Source organism: Ochlerotatus camptorhynchus, unplaced genomic scaffold (assembly GCF_037179485.1).
Source record: "Ochlerotatus camptorhynchus isolate MF236.1 unplaced genomic scaffold, CSIRO-AGI_Acam_v1.1 ptg000756l, whole genome shotgun sequence".
Lineage (NCBI taxonomy): Eukaryota > Metazoa > Arthropoda > Insecta > Diptera > Culicidae > Ochlerotatus > Ochlerotatus camptorhynchus.
Genome location: NW_027041223.1, coordinates 72,511 through 89,201, shown reverse-complemented (window position 1 = coordinate 89,201; position 16,691 = coordinate 72,511). Strand labels below are relative to the sequence as shown.

The 16,691-nt window shown below is 37.3% G+C and overlaps 1 protein-coding gene across 1 annotated transcript in view; it reads left to right on the top strand.

Annotated features, from left to right (window-relative positions):
- The first annotated feature begins 296 nt into the window (after nucleotides 1-296).
- The window catches only part of LOC135714892 (phosphatidylinositol 3-kinase catalytic subunit type 3-like), an 82,077-nt gene continuing 65,682 nt past the window's right edge, over nucleotides 297-16,691 (top strand). Inside the window, exon 1 of the mRNA XM_065238304.1 lies at nucleotides 297-443. Coding sequence (XP_065094376.1) covers nucleotides 390-443 — 54 coding nt within the window. The 5' untranslated portion in view covers nucleotides 297-389. The remainder of the gene's footprint in view (nucleotides 444-16,691) is intronic.

Sequence of the window (16,691 nt, the reverse complement as noted above, 5' to 3'; positions counted from 1 at the left end):
GTGTCTTGTGCTAATACTCGACTGCTTAGTACAAGACACTGAAGAAGTCTGCAAATTAAATTAAATACGCGTATCTGTCATGGATAAGCAAATAAGGTAGTGGAATTAAATGGACATTACTAATCCTTCTCTCTCTCTTTATACAAATATTATGATTTAATCGGTTTTCTGAAGTGTTGCAAAAATAGAATCCTATGGCCAATACTGGTGCACTTCCCCTATCTATTTTAGAAAAAAAAAGAACGAAGATTGTAAAAATGGTACACTTGTCAAGTAAGATAATTTTATTTCAGGGTTTATATGATCTGAAAATTTGGACAGAAGAGGAAGCTGACGGTAATTATCGTCCGAAGACTCCCGGGAAATGCAACGACTCATACAACAATCAAATGCAGAGGCTGTCCAAGCTAGCAAAAAAGCACAGAAACGGGCAGATCGAAAAGGTACGTATCTATAATTACACCGTTACCGTTATAATAACCATAATGGTTTTTTTCACTGGCTTTAAATCGCTTACCAACTACTAAACAGATTGGTAACTGCCGGTACTCGCATATTAGTCACATTTGGAAAATCGTCGGGTCAGGTCTTTTTTTACACGGGGGATACGGTCCGTGTAAAAAAAACCGTGTAAAAAAAAACCTACGAGATTTTGATTTTTCGCATGCTTAAATGTTTTTAAAAAATCGGATTTTGATGCCATTTGTTATTAGAGCATGATATGGTCCATATAGACATATTTTAAAAATTTCTGTATTTACACCAAAAATTGTGATTTTTCTTTTAAGTATGCCATTCGATTACAAATAGCTTGAAACGGATAATGTGATTGGAATCAAGTCGATAGGTTGTATCGTTGTCGAGAAATCGTTAAAAACGTACCGTGTAAATCGTGGAAAACCGTGTAAAAAAACCGTGTAAAAAAAAACCGCGTAAAAAAAACCGTGTATAATTTGCTGTATTTCAGCTACACCAAGTCATAATATCCAGTACTTATGGCCAAAATAGTTTTATTGCAACATAATTTTATCGTTGGTAGCTTAAATTGTCATAGACTCTAAAGTCTTGTTTTTGCATTGCTCCACGTTGCATTATATAGCCGCAGAATCCATCTCAAATTTGAAACCCGGTAAGGATCCAACATTGCCTTCAAGCTACAGACCAATCAGCCTCCTTTCAGCGCTGAGCAAATTGTTCGAGAAACTCATTCTCAATCGTTTGCTCAAGCTTGTCGAGGAAAATAACATTCTCCTTCCGGAACAGTTTGGATTCAGAAAGGGGCACTCCACCAATCATCAGCTAGTACGGTTGATGAATAACATCCGAAGTAACAAAGCTGTATCCAAGTCCACAGCCATGGCCTTGTTAGACGTTGAAAAGGCGTTTGACAATGTTTGGCATGACGGACTTGTGTACAAGCTTTGTAACTTCAACTTCCCATTACATCTGGTTAAAATCACCCATAACTACCTTCAGCAAAGGTCGTTTAAGGTATCGTTGAATGGTTGTCTTTCCGACACGTTTTCCATCCCAGCAGGAGTGCCGCAAGGCAGTCTGCTGGGCCCCTTGCTTTACAGCATTTATACTTCCGACATTCCTCCCCTTGGAGACGGTTGCGTGTTCTTCCTGTTCGCAGATGATACCGCAATAGCCGTCAAAGGAAGGATGCCTCGCGAAATAACGAACAAACTTCAACGATGCCTTAACGCCTTTGCTGATTATGCCACCACGTGGAAAATTAAAATCAATCCCTCCAAAACACAAGCGATCATGTTCCTACATCGGCAATCGCCCAAACTGAAACCGGCTCCATCTTGTACTGTAATCATGGATGGCACAAGGGTTGAGTGGTCCGCCGAAGTAACCTATCTCGGGATGTTGATCGATGAAAAACTCCTCTTCCGTTCGCATGTAGAGAAAACTGTAGTCAAGTGTTCTACCTTGGTTAGGTGTCTGTATCCGCTGATTTGCCGCAGATCCCGCCTCTCAAGGGTGAACAAACTGGCCGTCTACAAACAAATCATAGCACCTGCGATCCTCTACGCAGCTCCGGTGTGGGAATCATGTGCACAGACTCACAGGAACAAAATTCAGGTCGCTCAGAATAGAGTGCTGAGGATGGTTCTTGATCGTCCATTACATTAAAGTGACAATTGAGTTCCAACTTCAGCTTGATGGAAGCATTGGTCTTTAACTGATGACATGATGGATACCGTTTCCAATTCTAGTATAGTTTTCAAATTCGGAAGTTTTTTTTTTTTTTATATCTCTCCTTAATAGACTTTCAGCCGTTGGCTGGCTCGTCTCCGAGATAAATTCGGAAGTGGTTCAATCAACTGGATCGCTAGAAAGCAGCAATGCTTGCAGTCAATAGATGCAGAGTACGTTTTCCGAGTTCAGTCTCTTCCAGCTACCCTGGTTGTGGAAGCTAATGCATCGCATTGGTTAGGATGTTACTGATACAGTAACGATGCACTATGAGAACTGTGAATAACTGACCATCAGCCGGAAAGGAATCGCCCGATATCGTCGCACGTCTTACCTCCACGGTGGTTGGTGATTGAGGGTGACGAGAATGCAGTGTGCAGTTCGTTGTCGCCACCAGGGTTGCCAAAAGGAAATCTATGTTTTTGTCCAAAAATATCTTTTCAACTTAGTTTTTGTCCAGAAAATCTGTGATGATATCTGTGTTGATAATTTGCTAATTGAATCCTTAAAAAATGTCATTTGAAAAGTGATTGAGTCATTTTTCTGATAGAAACAAAAAATAGATAAAAATATATGTATCATAAATTATTTATGGCTTGGCAAAAAAGAATACCTGACAGTTCTTATTCTCATTTTCTAACCGCAAAAAAGCATGTATAGATAAGTGGTGATGATAAAATTTCACTGAAGTGAAAAAAAAATGTTTTGATCTTAAGTTTCATTTAAAAAAATGTTTGTTCATATTTTAAAAATCTGTGTAACCTATTTAAATCCTAAAAATCAGTAATCTGGGAATACAGAATCTTGGTTTTAAAAACTCTGAAAATTTGTAGAAATACAGATTTATCTGTAGTTTTGGCATGATTTATTATTATTCACGAAAGTCATTTGTATTAAAAAACAATATATATATTAACAATGCACTTCCATTTCTGATGTCGTGCTACCTTACAGGCCTATGTTCAATCAAGAAGAGTAAAGCCGGTCCTCGGTTCATGAGTTGATGGGTCGATAGGTAAAGTCCAGGTGTGCGAGCTGCCTCCCTGGCGTCGGTAGCATTGGTGCTCAGCACGGAAAACAAATCAAGGAAAAAAATATCAAAAACACGTTTTACAGCCGCAGCTAAATACAAGCTGATTTAGGTTTAAACCAGATAACTTAGCGGTTTGGTGTTTAGTGTGTTGGTGAAAAAGCGATTAGTTACGATAATTAATACTCCCGTTTGTAAAAAGTTAGTAAAAAGTAAATACAATTGGTTCTATTGTGTTTTTTTTTTTATATTGTGTGCTGTGTGTAACATGCTCATTAGGGTGTTTCATTTTGAAAAAAGTGATGAATTTTTGATAGGCCACCCTCCAGTTCGATTCATAGCCCCAAAATATGAACCTGTGCAAAAAATGGTAAAGATTGATGAAGGTTTAGAGGTCGCGCCAATGATTTGGATTTTGTATGGAGATTTTGGTGAATTAGTATGGGAAATTATTGATTTTCGTTTACATTGCTCTAACTTTGGTTGTAGTTGTCCAAACGTTGAAAAAAAAAAATATGTGGTTGTCATGACAATGATCAACAAGCCTGTTGTTGTTGCGATGAAATTGGCGTTGTTGCCTTGTACATATTCATCTGTCAATTTACCCTATTTTGCCATTTTTTCACATTTTTATAATTCTTGATACGCTGCAAAACTGAGCGTAGCAACTGTAGGCTTTTTGTTTATTGCCATAGCAATAACATACTAAATTTTTTCGACATTTGGACAAGTAGAAGCAAAGTTATAGCGATATAAGCGATTTTTTAAATTCTTCCATAGTAATTCCCATACAAATTTCAAATCATTGGCGCGACCTCTAAACCTTCATCAATCTTTACCAATTTTTGCACAGGTTCATATTTTGGGGCTATGAATCGAACTGGAGGGTGGCCCATCAGAAATTCATCACTTTTTTCAGAATGAAGCACCCTAATGCTCATCTGTACTCATGGGGTGTACAATTGTGGGGCAATGCTTTAAATGTTTAAGAAAAACTCATTTGTTATTAGGTTTTTCTGGATAAAATTCAGAAAATTCAAAAGATTTAAGAGCGAAAAAAAAAATGTTTGTTGTTTATTTCTTTATTTTTTACATGTGTTTATTTTTCCAGGCTCATTTGCCATAGCTTTGTGGAGCCGATATTCATCGTTTGGGTTACACCTACTTAAAACTAACGGGACCGATTACTCGCGGCTATCTCAAGGTTAGGGGTAACAAATTGTAACAAACGGATGGCAGGATAGGGATTGAGAAGACAAGGTTTTTGCTCTTGATCTAGAACTAATCGACATACTGGAGAAAAAGATGAACATGGGGGTACATCGATGGGGACCTAGCAACTTGAGAGAACACAAGATGACACTAACTACTAAATCCTCAGATCGATCCGTTTTAAACACACATAAATTAAATTAAAATAATCGAGATCTCGGCTCACCAAGGTGTCTCTAACGGGCCGCAAAGGTTGTTTTTCTCGGGCCCTGAGGGATGCGGATAACTCGGATCTAGCAACACAATGTAGGGTGCATGACCAAAGCACGTGGTCGATCTCGTGATAACCACATAACCAGCGCACAAATTGCTGCCTGCGAACCCGATTTGAAAGAAATGCGAGTCTAACGAGCAGTGATTGGACATGAGCCTCGACATGACACGTATAAAGTCACGGCTCATGTCCAATCCTTTGAACTACGGCTTGTTCGACACCTGTGGAAGAATAGAATGTCATTCCATTTTTGGTGCCAGTTGGTGAGGACTTGCTGACGGGTAATTGAGAAAAATTCCGCAAAGGCGATTTGTCGATCAAAAATATCACCTTCCATAGCGCCCACTTTAGCCAACGAGTCCGCTTTCTTGTTACCCGGAATAGAGCAATGAGATGACCTAGACTAAAGTGATGGTATAGGAGCAGTTGTTCATAATTGGTGAAAGCCCACTATCGTGGAGTTTATCCGGAAGGACTTCGATACAAACAGAATCAAAAGCCCCCTTAATGTCCAAGGAAACTGAAACCATTTGCTGTTTTTACGCATAGGTCAGTTAAATTTCAGTTGAATTTCAGTTGTAAGCAACGCAATACAGTCGCTCGTTCCTTTGCCTCTCCGAAATAAAATTGCGTAGAGTTAACTACTCCATTTCCGGTCTATTAAGCACAACCCGCACTTAGTCTTTCTTAATCTAGCGCAGTTTAGCACTAAACGGAATGTTATTATTACTGATGGCTTCCAAATTTATTTACCTTGCCGTACGTACCGTAAGATTTGATAAAGAGAATCCCTCAACGATTGTCAAAAGTCTAACACTGCTTCTTGACGCCAAATTCGGCCTACGGATTCTAAACTCGGCCTAACGCATTGAAACGCCATTGAAACGCCAATGAATTCACTTCGGCTTATCGGATGAAGATAAAAATTAATTTGGTCGGAGCGCTTCATTTGTTTTTGGGAATAATGGGTGCAAACCTTCATATCACGCGTTCTTATTGACTTCTTTCGGTAGCTTATTTACTAAAGTATTGTACCAAACGCATAATTGACTTGTTAACTCTGAAAACATGGATTTATTTGAAGTTTTCTGCTCGATAGGACCAAAATGGGCGATTAGGCCGAAGTAGTTCTCTACCCTATCTGAAAGTAAACCATTCGACTCAACCCATTTGTCTAGACGAAAAAGAATAATTTTCGCCAACAATTTCCGTATACAGGACAGCATCGCGATGGGACGGTACGAGTTATAATCCGACGCGGGTTTACCGGGTTTTCGAACGGCGATAACTCTTACTTGCCTTCAGTCAGCCGGAACAATGTTGTGCTCCAGAAATTGATTGAATAAGTTCAACAAGCGTCTCTTTGTGTCGTCTGGGAGATTTTTAAGCAAGTTGAACTTGATTCTATCCATTCCTGGAGCTGAGTTGTTACATGAAAGGAGAGCAACTGAGAATTCCACCATCGAAAAAGGGGAATCTAATACCCGACGGACGATCACGAACGTTGGTTTGAACCGGTACCGAATCCGGGCAAACTTTCTGCGCGAAGCTGAAAATCCATCTGTCCGAATACTCCTTGTCTTCATTAATCTTTTTTTTTTTAAAGCTTTATTAAAGAGATTTTTAGCCTTAGGCTAGTTCATCTCTAGCTCTTCATTAATCGGTGATGACGCGTTTCGTATGCTCCTGCCGACATTCCAGAGTGTTCTCATGGAAGTCTCTCGCGACAAACCATCGACGAACCGACGCCAGTAGCCGCGTTTGTTGGCTTTAGTCAAGCCCTTAAAGGTTTTCTCGAGGTCGGTGTACCGCTCGAAATCCTCGACCTTACCGTGTTTGCGGAAGCGTTTAAACGCGGCGGACTTCTCGCTGTTCGCGTCGGTGCAATCTTTATCCCACCACGGGATGGGAGGTCGCTTGCGAACGGAAACACCAGGATCACGTTTCGTCTGTGCTCGCAGCGCACAATCGAATTTTCGCCAGTCAATGTTTTTCGTAAGATCGTACGCGATGTCGAGCGAGCGAGTAGAAGATGAACCATTAGAAATGTTGATTGGCAAATGGTCACTACCGTAGGGATCTTGAATTACTTTCCACGAGCAATCCAACGATAGTGAACTCGAACAAAGTGAGAGGTCTAATCCGCTTATTTTTGTTGGAGGTTTGGCTACTCGTGTTGCTTCCCCGGTGTCAGAATTGTCATTTTGAAGAAGTCGCACATGTCGTATATCAAGGTTGAGCGGTTGTGGTCGTACAGTTCCCCCCAGCCTGTACCGTCAGAGTTAAAATCTTCCAAGATCAACCGTGGCTCCGGCATAGCCGTGAAACTTTGACGAGAGATCGTGGTTCTCGGTGGAAGATAAACTGAGACAATACTGACGCATTTACCTCGATTATTAACCTGAGATGCAACTACTTCAATGCCTGTCACCGAAGGCAGATCAATTCTGTAAAAGGAATGGAGCTTGTTGATCCCGAGAAGCACCCCTCCATACGAATCAGCGCGGTCAAGGCAAATAATGTTGAAATCGTGGAAAGCACGATCGTTGTCTGAAGAGAGCTATGTTTCACAAAGGGCAAATGCATCAGAAAGTGAGTTGGTAACTAAAAATTTAAATGTGTCAAGCTTTGGCATAAGACTTCTACAGTTCCGCTGAAGAACAGAGCTCATATCCCCGACGTCATTCGGAGAGTTATCCATCAAAGGATATGATCGATGCAAGGAAGGACCACCTAGAAGGTAGTTGCTTCAAAAGAGTTTTCACCATTGGCAGCACTAAATTAATAATGCTCCTCGTTGAGTCAGAGATATTGAATATACTGAAGAAGCTATCCACAATACCAGAAAACGTGAACATGGGGGCATGTTCTTGCTGATTATTCAGCTGATTTTCTGGCCGAAAAACTGGGACTTCTGGGGTTTAGATGATCATGGAGGTGACGGAAAGTCACATAATTACAAGGTTGGTCTAGTTTCCAAGGCGAAGATACAGTCCGCAGGATATTAATGTTATCCTTTGTCAAATTGTGCCCCTTTGTAACGATATGTTCTGCAACCTAGGATTTAAATTAATAATGAAGTCCTTCATCTATCTCTTTGTTAGCCTTTTTTACCTCTGCGACGTGTTCCTTAAACCTTGTTTCCAAAGACCTTTTCGTCTGACCAATGTAGATTTTATTGCAATCTGAACAAGAGATTTGGTAAACTCCGGCTTTCCCTTTTGTTGATCCTAACAGCTTATTTGTCCTGCTGCTGAATACTAAATCTAGGCGAAAACTACTAAACTTTGAAATCAATGGTTTGGTAATGTTTTTGTCGAAATTCACCGCTACTCGTTTTAAGCCCTCAGTTACTGGTGTAAGAGTTGTCGAAATACGCCTAAAATGATCCCTTGTTATTTTATCGATTACTGCTTGAATTGTTTTTTCTTGATACCCATTAAGTCTAGCGATTTAAAAAATGTGAGCTATTTCCTTTGATTTGCCTGTGTCGCTAAGAGGAAGAGTTTGCATCCTGTGAACCATGTGGTGAAAAGCGGCCATTTTGTGTTCATTTAGTTTATCAATTTAATTTATCTGTATAACAATTATTCACAAGCATTCTTCCAGGTAAATTCAAGAATAGTTTGATGATGATAAATCTTTCTAATATTCACATTACAGTTATGACCCGATCCTGTCAACCTCTCCGCGCATCAGACTGTTATTTTTCAATAATTCTACATAATTGTAATTTCATACCTTCCTCCTTCAAGATGAATGTTTAAGATACACATACTTTGCTAGCTGACAAAATGGGGTCATTGCTGTATAATTATTCTCTTTTTGCAGCCTTCATTCAGACTGGATCTATTGATTTAAATTATTTGAGTTTTTTTCCAGCTCTTTGATGACGGAACATCATTAGATTTATACTGTAATGATTCACTCTTACAGCTTTCATCCTAGTTTTGTCTGTTGATTTGATTTGTTTGAATTGGTTTTCAGCTCTTTGGTGTTGGCAGTCGCGGGCGATCAATTTTGCTCATTCTCATGCTCTAAGTTTATTTTCAACATTTCGATGATGGAACGTCTTCAGTTTTTTTTTTTTGTTAACTCTTTATTTGTTCCAAATTCAAAATAAATTACATTTCATTTTTAACCTAGGTGCTCCAGTTACTGCAGTAACTTACCAGCCTTAATTGTTATGATATATATCTAAGTATTTTTACATTGTTCCTGTCTTGGCAATTCAGTATTTTAAACAGGTTTCTTAAACCTGCATGTCAGTATAACAATTGATATCTTAAAACTAAAAACTAAAACTAAATCTTATCTAAGTATAAAGGGAATTAATCGTTGCAATTGAGGATTGCAACGATTTTTGCCTGAAATTATTCATTATTTTGTTGGACATTTGTTCTAAAGTCTCAACATTCGAAATTCTATGTACCTCAGTAGTACTGTACCAGGGAGGCAACTTCAAAATCAACTTCATGAATCCTTTGAAGTGCTTTTTTCCTGGTAGTGCAACAACAAGACCATATTGGCACAGCGTAAAGCATGGCCGGTCTAAAAACTTGTTTAAATATTAGAAGTTTATTCGTCAGGCAAAGTTTGGATTTCCTGTTTATAAGAGGATACAAACATTTAATATATTTGTTACATTTGGCTTGAATGCCCTCAATGTGATCTTTAAAAGTTAATTTTTGGTCAAGTATTAATCCAAGATATTTCACTTGGTTTGACCAGGAAATTGGAACTCCGTTCATAGTGACTATGTGACTACTACTAGGTTTCAAAAACGAAGCTCTAGGCTTGTGTGGAAATATTATAAGTTGAGTTTTGGAAGCGTTGGGAGAAATCTTCCATTTTTGTAAATAAGAAGAGAAAATATCTAAACTTTTCTGCAGTCTGCTGCAAATAACACGAAGACTTCTTCCTTTAGCGGAAATGCCTGTGTCATCAGCGAACAAAGATTTGTGGCAACCCTGAGGCAAATCAGGGAGGTCCGAAGTGAAAATGTTATACAATATAGGCCCAAGAATGCTACCCTGAGGAACTCCTGCTCTAACAGGTAGTCGATTAGATTTGGAATTTTGATAATTTACCTGCAGAGTTCTGTCAGTTAAATAATTTTGAACTAATTTCATAATATAAAGTGGAAAATTAAACTTTTTCAATTTAGCAATCAAACCTTCATGCCAAACACTGTCGAATGCTTTTTCTATGTCTAGAAGAGCAACTCCAGTTGAGTGGCCTTCCGATTTGTTTGAACGAATTAAATTGGTAACTCTTAAGAGTTGATGAGTAGTTGAATGCCCATGGCGAAATCCAAACTGCTCATCTGCAAAAATTGAGTTCGTATTGATGTGAAGCATCATTCTATTCAAAATTATCTTTTCAAAAAGTTTACTTATTGAAGAAAGCAAACTTATTGGGCGGTAGCTAGAAGCTTCAGCTGGATTTTTATCCGGCTTCAAAATTGGAACAACTTTTGCATTTTTCCATTTATCAGGAAAGTATGCCAAATGGAAACATCTGTTAAATAATTTTACCAAGAAAGACAAGGTACTCTCTGGGAGTTTTTTGATGAGGATATAGAAAATTCCATCATCACCTGGAGCTTTCATATTTTGAAACTTTTTAGTTATAGATCTTACTTCGTCCAAATCAGTCCCCCAGGAATCTTCAAAAATATTTTCCCGACAGAAAATATTCAGAAAATCCCTAGCAACCTGATTCTCAATAGGACTAGTAAGACCCAAACTGAAATTATGGGAACTCTTGAATTGCTTAGCAAGTTTCTGAGCTTTTTCCAAATTTGTGATCAAAATTTTACCACCTTCTTTAAGCGCTGGAATAGGCTTTTGAGGTTTTTTCAAATTTTTTGTGAGTTTCCAAAAGGGTTTGGAACTCGGGTCTAATTTAGAAACAATATTTTCAAAAGTTTTGTTCCTCAGGGCAGAGAATTGTTTTTAATTTGTTTTTGCAAATCTCGCCAGATAACTTTCATGGCAGGATCGCGTGTTCTTTGATATTGTCTCCTACGGACATTTTTAAGACGGATCAAGAGCTGAAGATCGTCGTCTATTATAATTGAATCGAATTTAACCTCGCATTTTGGTACTGAGGCAGCTCTTGCTGCAACTATAGATGTAGTCAGAGATTCAAGAGCATAATTAATTTCATCTTTGGTTTGCAAAGGAATGTTTGGATCGAAGTTATATTCCATAAATGTTCGATACTGCTCCCAATCAGCTCTATGGTAATTGAAAGTAGAGCTGTTGGGATTACAAATTATTTCTTGGGATATTTCAAAAGTTACTGGAAGGTGATCAGAACCGAAGTCAGCATGGGTAACCAATTGGCTACAAAGTTGACATGAATCAGTTAAGACCAAATCAATAGTTGAGGGATTTCTTGCAGAAGAAAAGCATGTTGGGCTGTTTGGATATTGAATAGTGTAATAACCTGCAGAACAATCATCAAACAGAATAATACCATTGGAATTGCTTTGGGCATTATTCCATGAGCGGTGTTTTGCATTAAAATCACCAATAATGAAGAATTTAGACCTATGACGGGTAAGTTTCTGGAGGTCACCCTTGAGAAAATTCTTTTTCTGGCCTACGCATTGGAATGGCAAATAGGCAGCTATAAACGTAAGTTGTCCAAATTTTGTTTCAACAGAAACTCCCAAAGTTTCAAAAACTTTGGTTTCAAATGAAGAAAGAATTGTATGTTTGATTCGTCTATGAATAATGATGGCAACGCCACCACAGGGTCCATCAAGACGATCATTTCTATAAATCAAGTAATTTGCGTCCTTCTTAACCTTATGGTCAGGTTTAAGGAACGTTTCAGTTATAACCCAGACAACCAGAATGCACGTATATTCAAAGTTGTTTTCGTGATATACAAACATATATACAAATAAACAATTCGTATATAATGCAAAGAAATGGCTTATACGTACAAAAGTGGAGGCCATATACGTGCATATTTTAATTTAATTTTAAACGAGTTGATTTAACATCATATACGATTTAATCTGTAATAACAAATTCATTTTGAAAAGTCTTACGATGTAATCCGATTTAATTTGTGATACAGTACGATGGAAAAATGAGTCATCGCATATTGGTCGGAAATTTGCATTCTATACGATTTAACTTAAACATAATGCGAGGTATGCCATTCTTATATGCGATTTTGACTAAAACTGTAGCAATTTACGATACTGTCTGTACATTATTATACGACTTCTGGTTGTCTGGGAACGGCAATATGCACGTTATGAACTCTCAAAAAGTTAAATAGCTCGTCTTCATTATCTTTAAGAAATCGAGCATTCCAATTTACAATATTTAATGCTTTAAAATCCATTACTGAATTTTAAAGTCATGACAATATTATTTGCAAATTTTACTCCAGTTTGAATAGCATCAAACATGGAGTTAGATTTAAGCATATCAGAAATCATGTCAATTAATGATTTCTGTAAAAATGGCTTCTTCAGATTTATATTATAATGGGGCTTATTACGGGTGAAAATTTGTCACTTGTCGTCACGGTGAAGTGATTCCCATTTGATTTGTACGGTAATCACGGCTCTTATTCTGAGTATCACTTGCTTATCACCGTGTAGTGACACCCGAAATAAGACCCAAGGATACACCATTTGGTTTTGGCTTCGGGCAAATCCAAGTATAATGCATGATAACACTGATTCATTTAAAACCATGGTCGCATCACTTATCAAGGTGAATCCTGATCCAACGAACCCAACTTACTAACAAAATCTCCTTTTCTGTGTCTTTTGTTGGAGTGCAGAGGTAAACACGGCCACAAACAACAAAGGTCACTCTAATATTCCTTCCCTACTCCCACCTGATTGCAAGGACGTGGCCGGCGCCGTTATTGATCTACAACATATAGAGTCACTGAAACTTGTACAATGAGAATGGACGGTCACTCCCAGCCCCATTCAGTTGATTCATTGTACAATTTCACTGATTCTGATCAATCACGGAGTAGCAACCATTGATATGTGCAGTCAATCTAAGCTAAGCTAGCTATTGATTATAGTATAAGTATAGTGTTTATAGTACTACATATCTTTCATTATTAACTTTACATCATTTAATATTATTGTAAATTACATTTTATTATACTTAATTCTTAATGTTAGCTATTATGAGCGGCTCCAGGGAAGCATAGTGCCAGCTTGAAAAGAAATCTGAATCGTTCATTATCTGTTTTGTAAAAATCTTGTGTTTATTGTATCTTGTTACATGGCATTATAACGCTATTTTAATATTACATTACATTTAAATAAGTAATAACCAGTTACACACATTTCAGGTCATCCAGGTCTTAAATAAGATGGGATCCGTTCCTTTTATCAACAGTTGTGATATTGCATCATATGCTGAAAATATATGAATTATCGCGTATTTCTGTTGTTCATTACATACCAGGTGAGGGCTTAATCATGTTTTGCCGTGGAGTGTTTTGGTTTTGAGATGCTCGATAACCTTAGAGGGATCGGTTTTGCTTAATGAGCAGAATATCATGGGTTTAATCCCAAGCTCTCCCACAACATAACACAACACAAACATATCAAGTATAATTCTAGCTAACAATATTTATTTGCATAATATAACCTGGAAATTTCAGGGTTACATCTTCCTTATTGGGAGCTGAGGAGACATAGAGCTGCATCATATTGTATGTAAAATAATTATTATTTTCATTGCAGAATACCAGTTTTTTTTATCCATATAAATGTATTTTCATTATTACGCATTTTAATGTTCTGATATATTTCATTTCTCCATTACATATGTTTACTATATATATAAATAAATACTGGGTTGGGAGGGAGCATCAGGGTATCATTTGACCTGGAATTGGACGATTGGAGTGGTATGACAACCGGAGTCTAGGAGGGAATAAACACTATCATTTTCTTTATCCTACCGATTCGATTGTGATGGTGTGAATTCTACTCCAACAGTTTCATGGAGATTGACGCGCCCTTCTTAACAAACCATCCTGCAGGAAGCTTAATAACTATTGCGAATTGCGTTATTCGATTTGTTGGATCGTATCGTTGGAAGGAGATTCTTAAATTCCCGTGGATTTCGCGTAAGTGCCTCTGCTTACGGGTCCACCCCACCGTTTTTGGCCCTTCATACAGCGATATTGTGAATTCGGTAGCTCAAATTGATCTTGCTATTAAGTGGAGCTGCATACAAGACAAGATCTTCGAAGGGATGGTGGCTACCTTACATACATACATACATACATGTTTAACTATAGATGGGAGGGGGTCAATCCTCAACTGTCTGTATGGGCCATTAGTAATTTTTTCCGTCATCCGATTGTCATAGTCCTCTTTGCAGGGCTGGTAGCGAGTCACTTTTTAGTGACTTGGTCACTTTTTTAAGTCAGTCACTAAAAAGTCTCTTTTTTTAAGGCCAAGTCACGAAAGTCACTTTTTCTTGTAATAAGTCACTATTTTCAACTTTTTTTAGCGTGAATTTATTTCAAGATTGATTATTCTTTGCGTTGTGGCGTTTAATCGTCTTTCTCTATATACAGGATGTCTACTCATTTTTCTGGATAAAATTACCTGAGTTTTCCAAGCAAGTATGTCCAAGATCTAAAAATATGCAATGTGTTGAAGTTTCGTATTTCATGTACAAGTTCAAGATATTGAAAAGATTCAAAGTGCCAGGATTAACTTTATGAAAGATTAGAATTCTTCAATGCAGTCCCATTAACTTTACAACAATTGTAGGAACTTTGTAGTTCTGAGGAATGAAAGGAAATGCTGAGAATTTCAGTGAAGCTCTATAAACAAACTGCAGGAACATAAGGGAAGTTAACACGGTGAAAATATGGCAAACTTACTGGAAGCCGAAGAACCTCAAAGCGGTTCTTTTAGCATCCGTGACTTTTCAGGAACTTTTATGAAGTTCCTAGAATTTCAGAGAAGTTCACAGGTGTGAAGCGAACTTGAGAAATTTAGAAAACTTGAGGGGTATTGTGCACATTTTTAAGAAGTTCTAAGCATCTCAGAAAAGCTAGCTCTAGAGATCTTTGGGGAATTTCATATCTTAAGAGCAATTCCCGTAACTATAGTTCCATAATATGCAACGAAATATTTGAAAACTTAATGAAATTTCGAGAAACTCAGTGAATTTCCGAAAACTTCAGCAAAGAGAAAACTTCTGGAAATTTTATGAACATCCGGAAAACGTGAGAGTATTTTAAGGGTGATATATCATTGAGATTTCAAGAACTTAAAAAAATGCGAAAATTTAGCTAAGTTGATTAGAGAACATCAACGAAGTTCCATTAATAAAAAAGCGAGAAATTTTAGCAAGCAGCGATATCTTCAAGAAATTTCAGTGAACTAAATTTAGATATTCAGCAAAGTTCTGAATGCTTCGAGGACGATCAGATAGCTTTAGAATAATTCTATTAACTTAAGCAAATTTGCAGCGACTTACAAGGAGTTCCGTGGAATTATAGGGTATTTCAAGAATTCTATGAATGATCCTTAAACGTCAGAAGCGTCAGGGAATTATGAATATATATCAGAAAATTTGCTGGATTATTGAACAAATTTATAGAACTTCAGGTAAGCATATATAAGTTCAGAGAAAATAAGCGAGTGTTAATAATGGCTATAATGCTTAAGGAACATTTCCGAAACTTCAAGGCAAGTTATTTGATTTCAAAAAAGTTGCGGGTTCTGGGCAGTCTAGAGAACTTTAAAGAAATTCCGTAATCGTCTAGGCACCAGGAAAGTCTAGGCTATTGAAGAAGTTTTAAATTAGTGTCGATAATTTAAGGGAAGTTTTATAAACTTCAGAAAAATCTTGAGAACTTCAGTGAAAATCTTAGAACTATATTAATTATTTCGTTCGAATTCCATGAAAATTGCGGGAGCACAAAAGTTCCAGAAATTTAGAAAAACTTCGAAAACTTCACAGAAGGACTTCTTCAGAAACATTACTTCATAGAAATCTATGGAGCTTAAGATGAGATCCGCGAACTTCAGGAAATTTTATGAACATTAGCAAAATGCGGGAGCATTTGAAAGAAGTTTAGTATTCTCCGAAAATTAGTTTCAGAAAATTAGTGGGAAATTTAAAACAGTTCTCAGATTTTCAGATAACTTCAGAGACGTTAAAAGTTGTTTGAGGTCTTCACATAAGTTCAGAAGTTCACTGAAGCTTAAACATTGTTAGGACGATTTAATTAAATTCAGCGCAGTACAACAAGCTTAATGACAACTGCAAACACTTTAGAGAAGTTTTGAGAATTTCAGAAAAAAACCGAGAACCTCAGAGGAGTTCCGTCAACATTAGAGAAGTCACATAAATTTTAAAGAAGTTTAGAGAACTTCATTGAATTCTTAAACCTTTAAAGACGATCCATGATCGTTAAAACAATTGAGGAAACTTTAGGAAGCCATATAAAGTTCCGGATTTGAGGAGAAGTATTGTGAGCATCAGGCTAGTTTATCAAACTACAAAAGAACTTCAAGGCAGTTTCATTAACTTCAGGAACAAATTGAGAACTTTCAAGTGGTTTTGAAGACCTCAAAATAGTCCATTCCATGTTCAACGGAGATTTCCTCAAAATCTCGATGAATCTATCGTCAGAATTAAATTTTCTTTCAGTTTTCCTTGGAATTACCTTGAAATTCTCCACAATTAAAAATCCTTTGGAAAGATCCTCCGAGTATTCATTGAATTCATTTCAGATTTCTTTTCAATCTCACTCCTTCCCTTGGAATTCTACTCACATTGAAAGTCTCCTAAAAATTCATTGACATTACTCCTCAGAAATTCAATTAGATTTCTTCTCATTTGTTTCCTGAATTTTTTTTTCCGAATTCCTTTGAAGATGTTCTGGGGTTATTCTCACATTTAGTTGTAATCCTCCTTTAAGTATTTTCAAAAAATG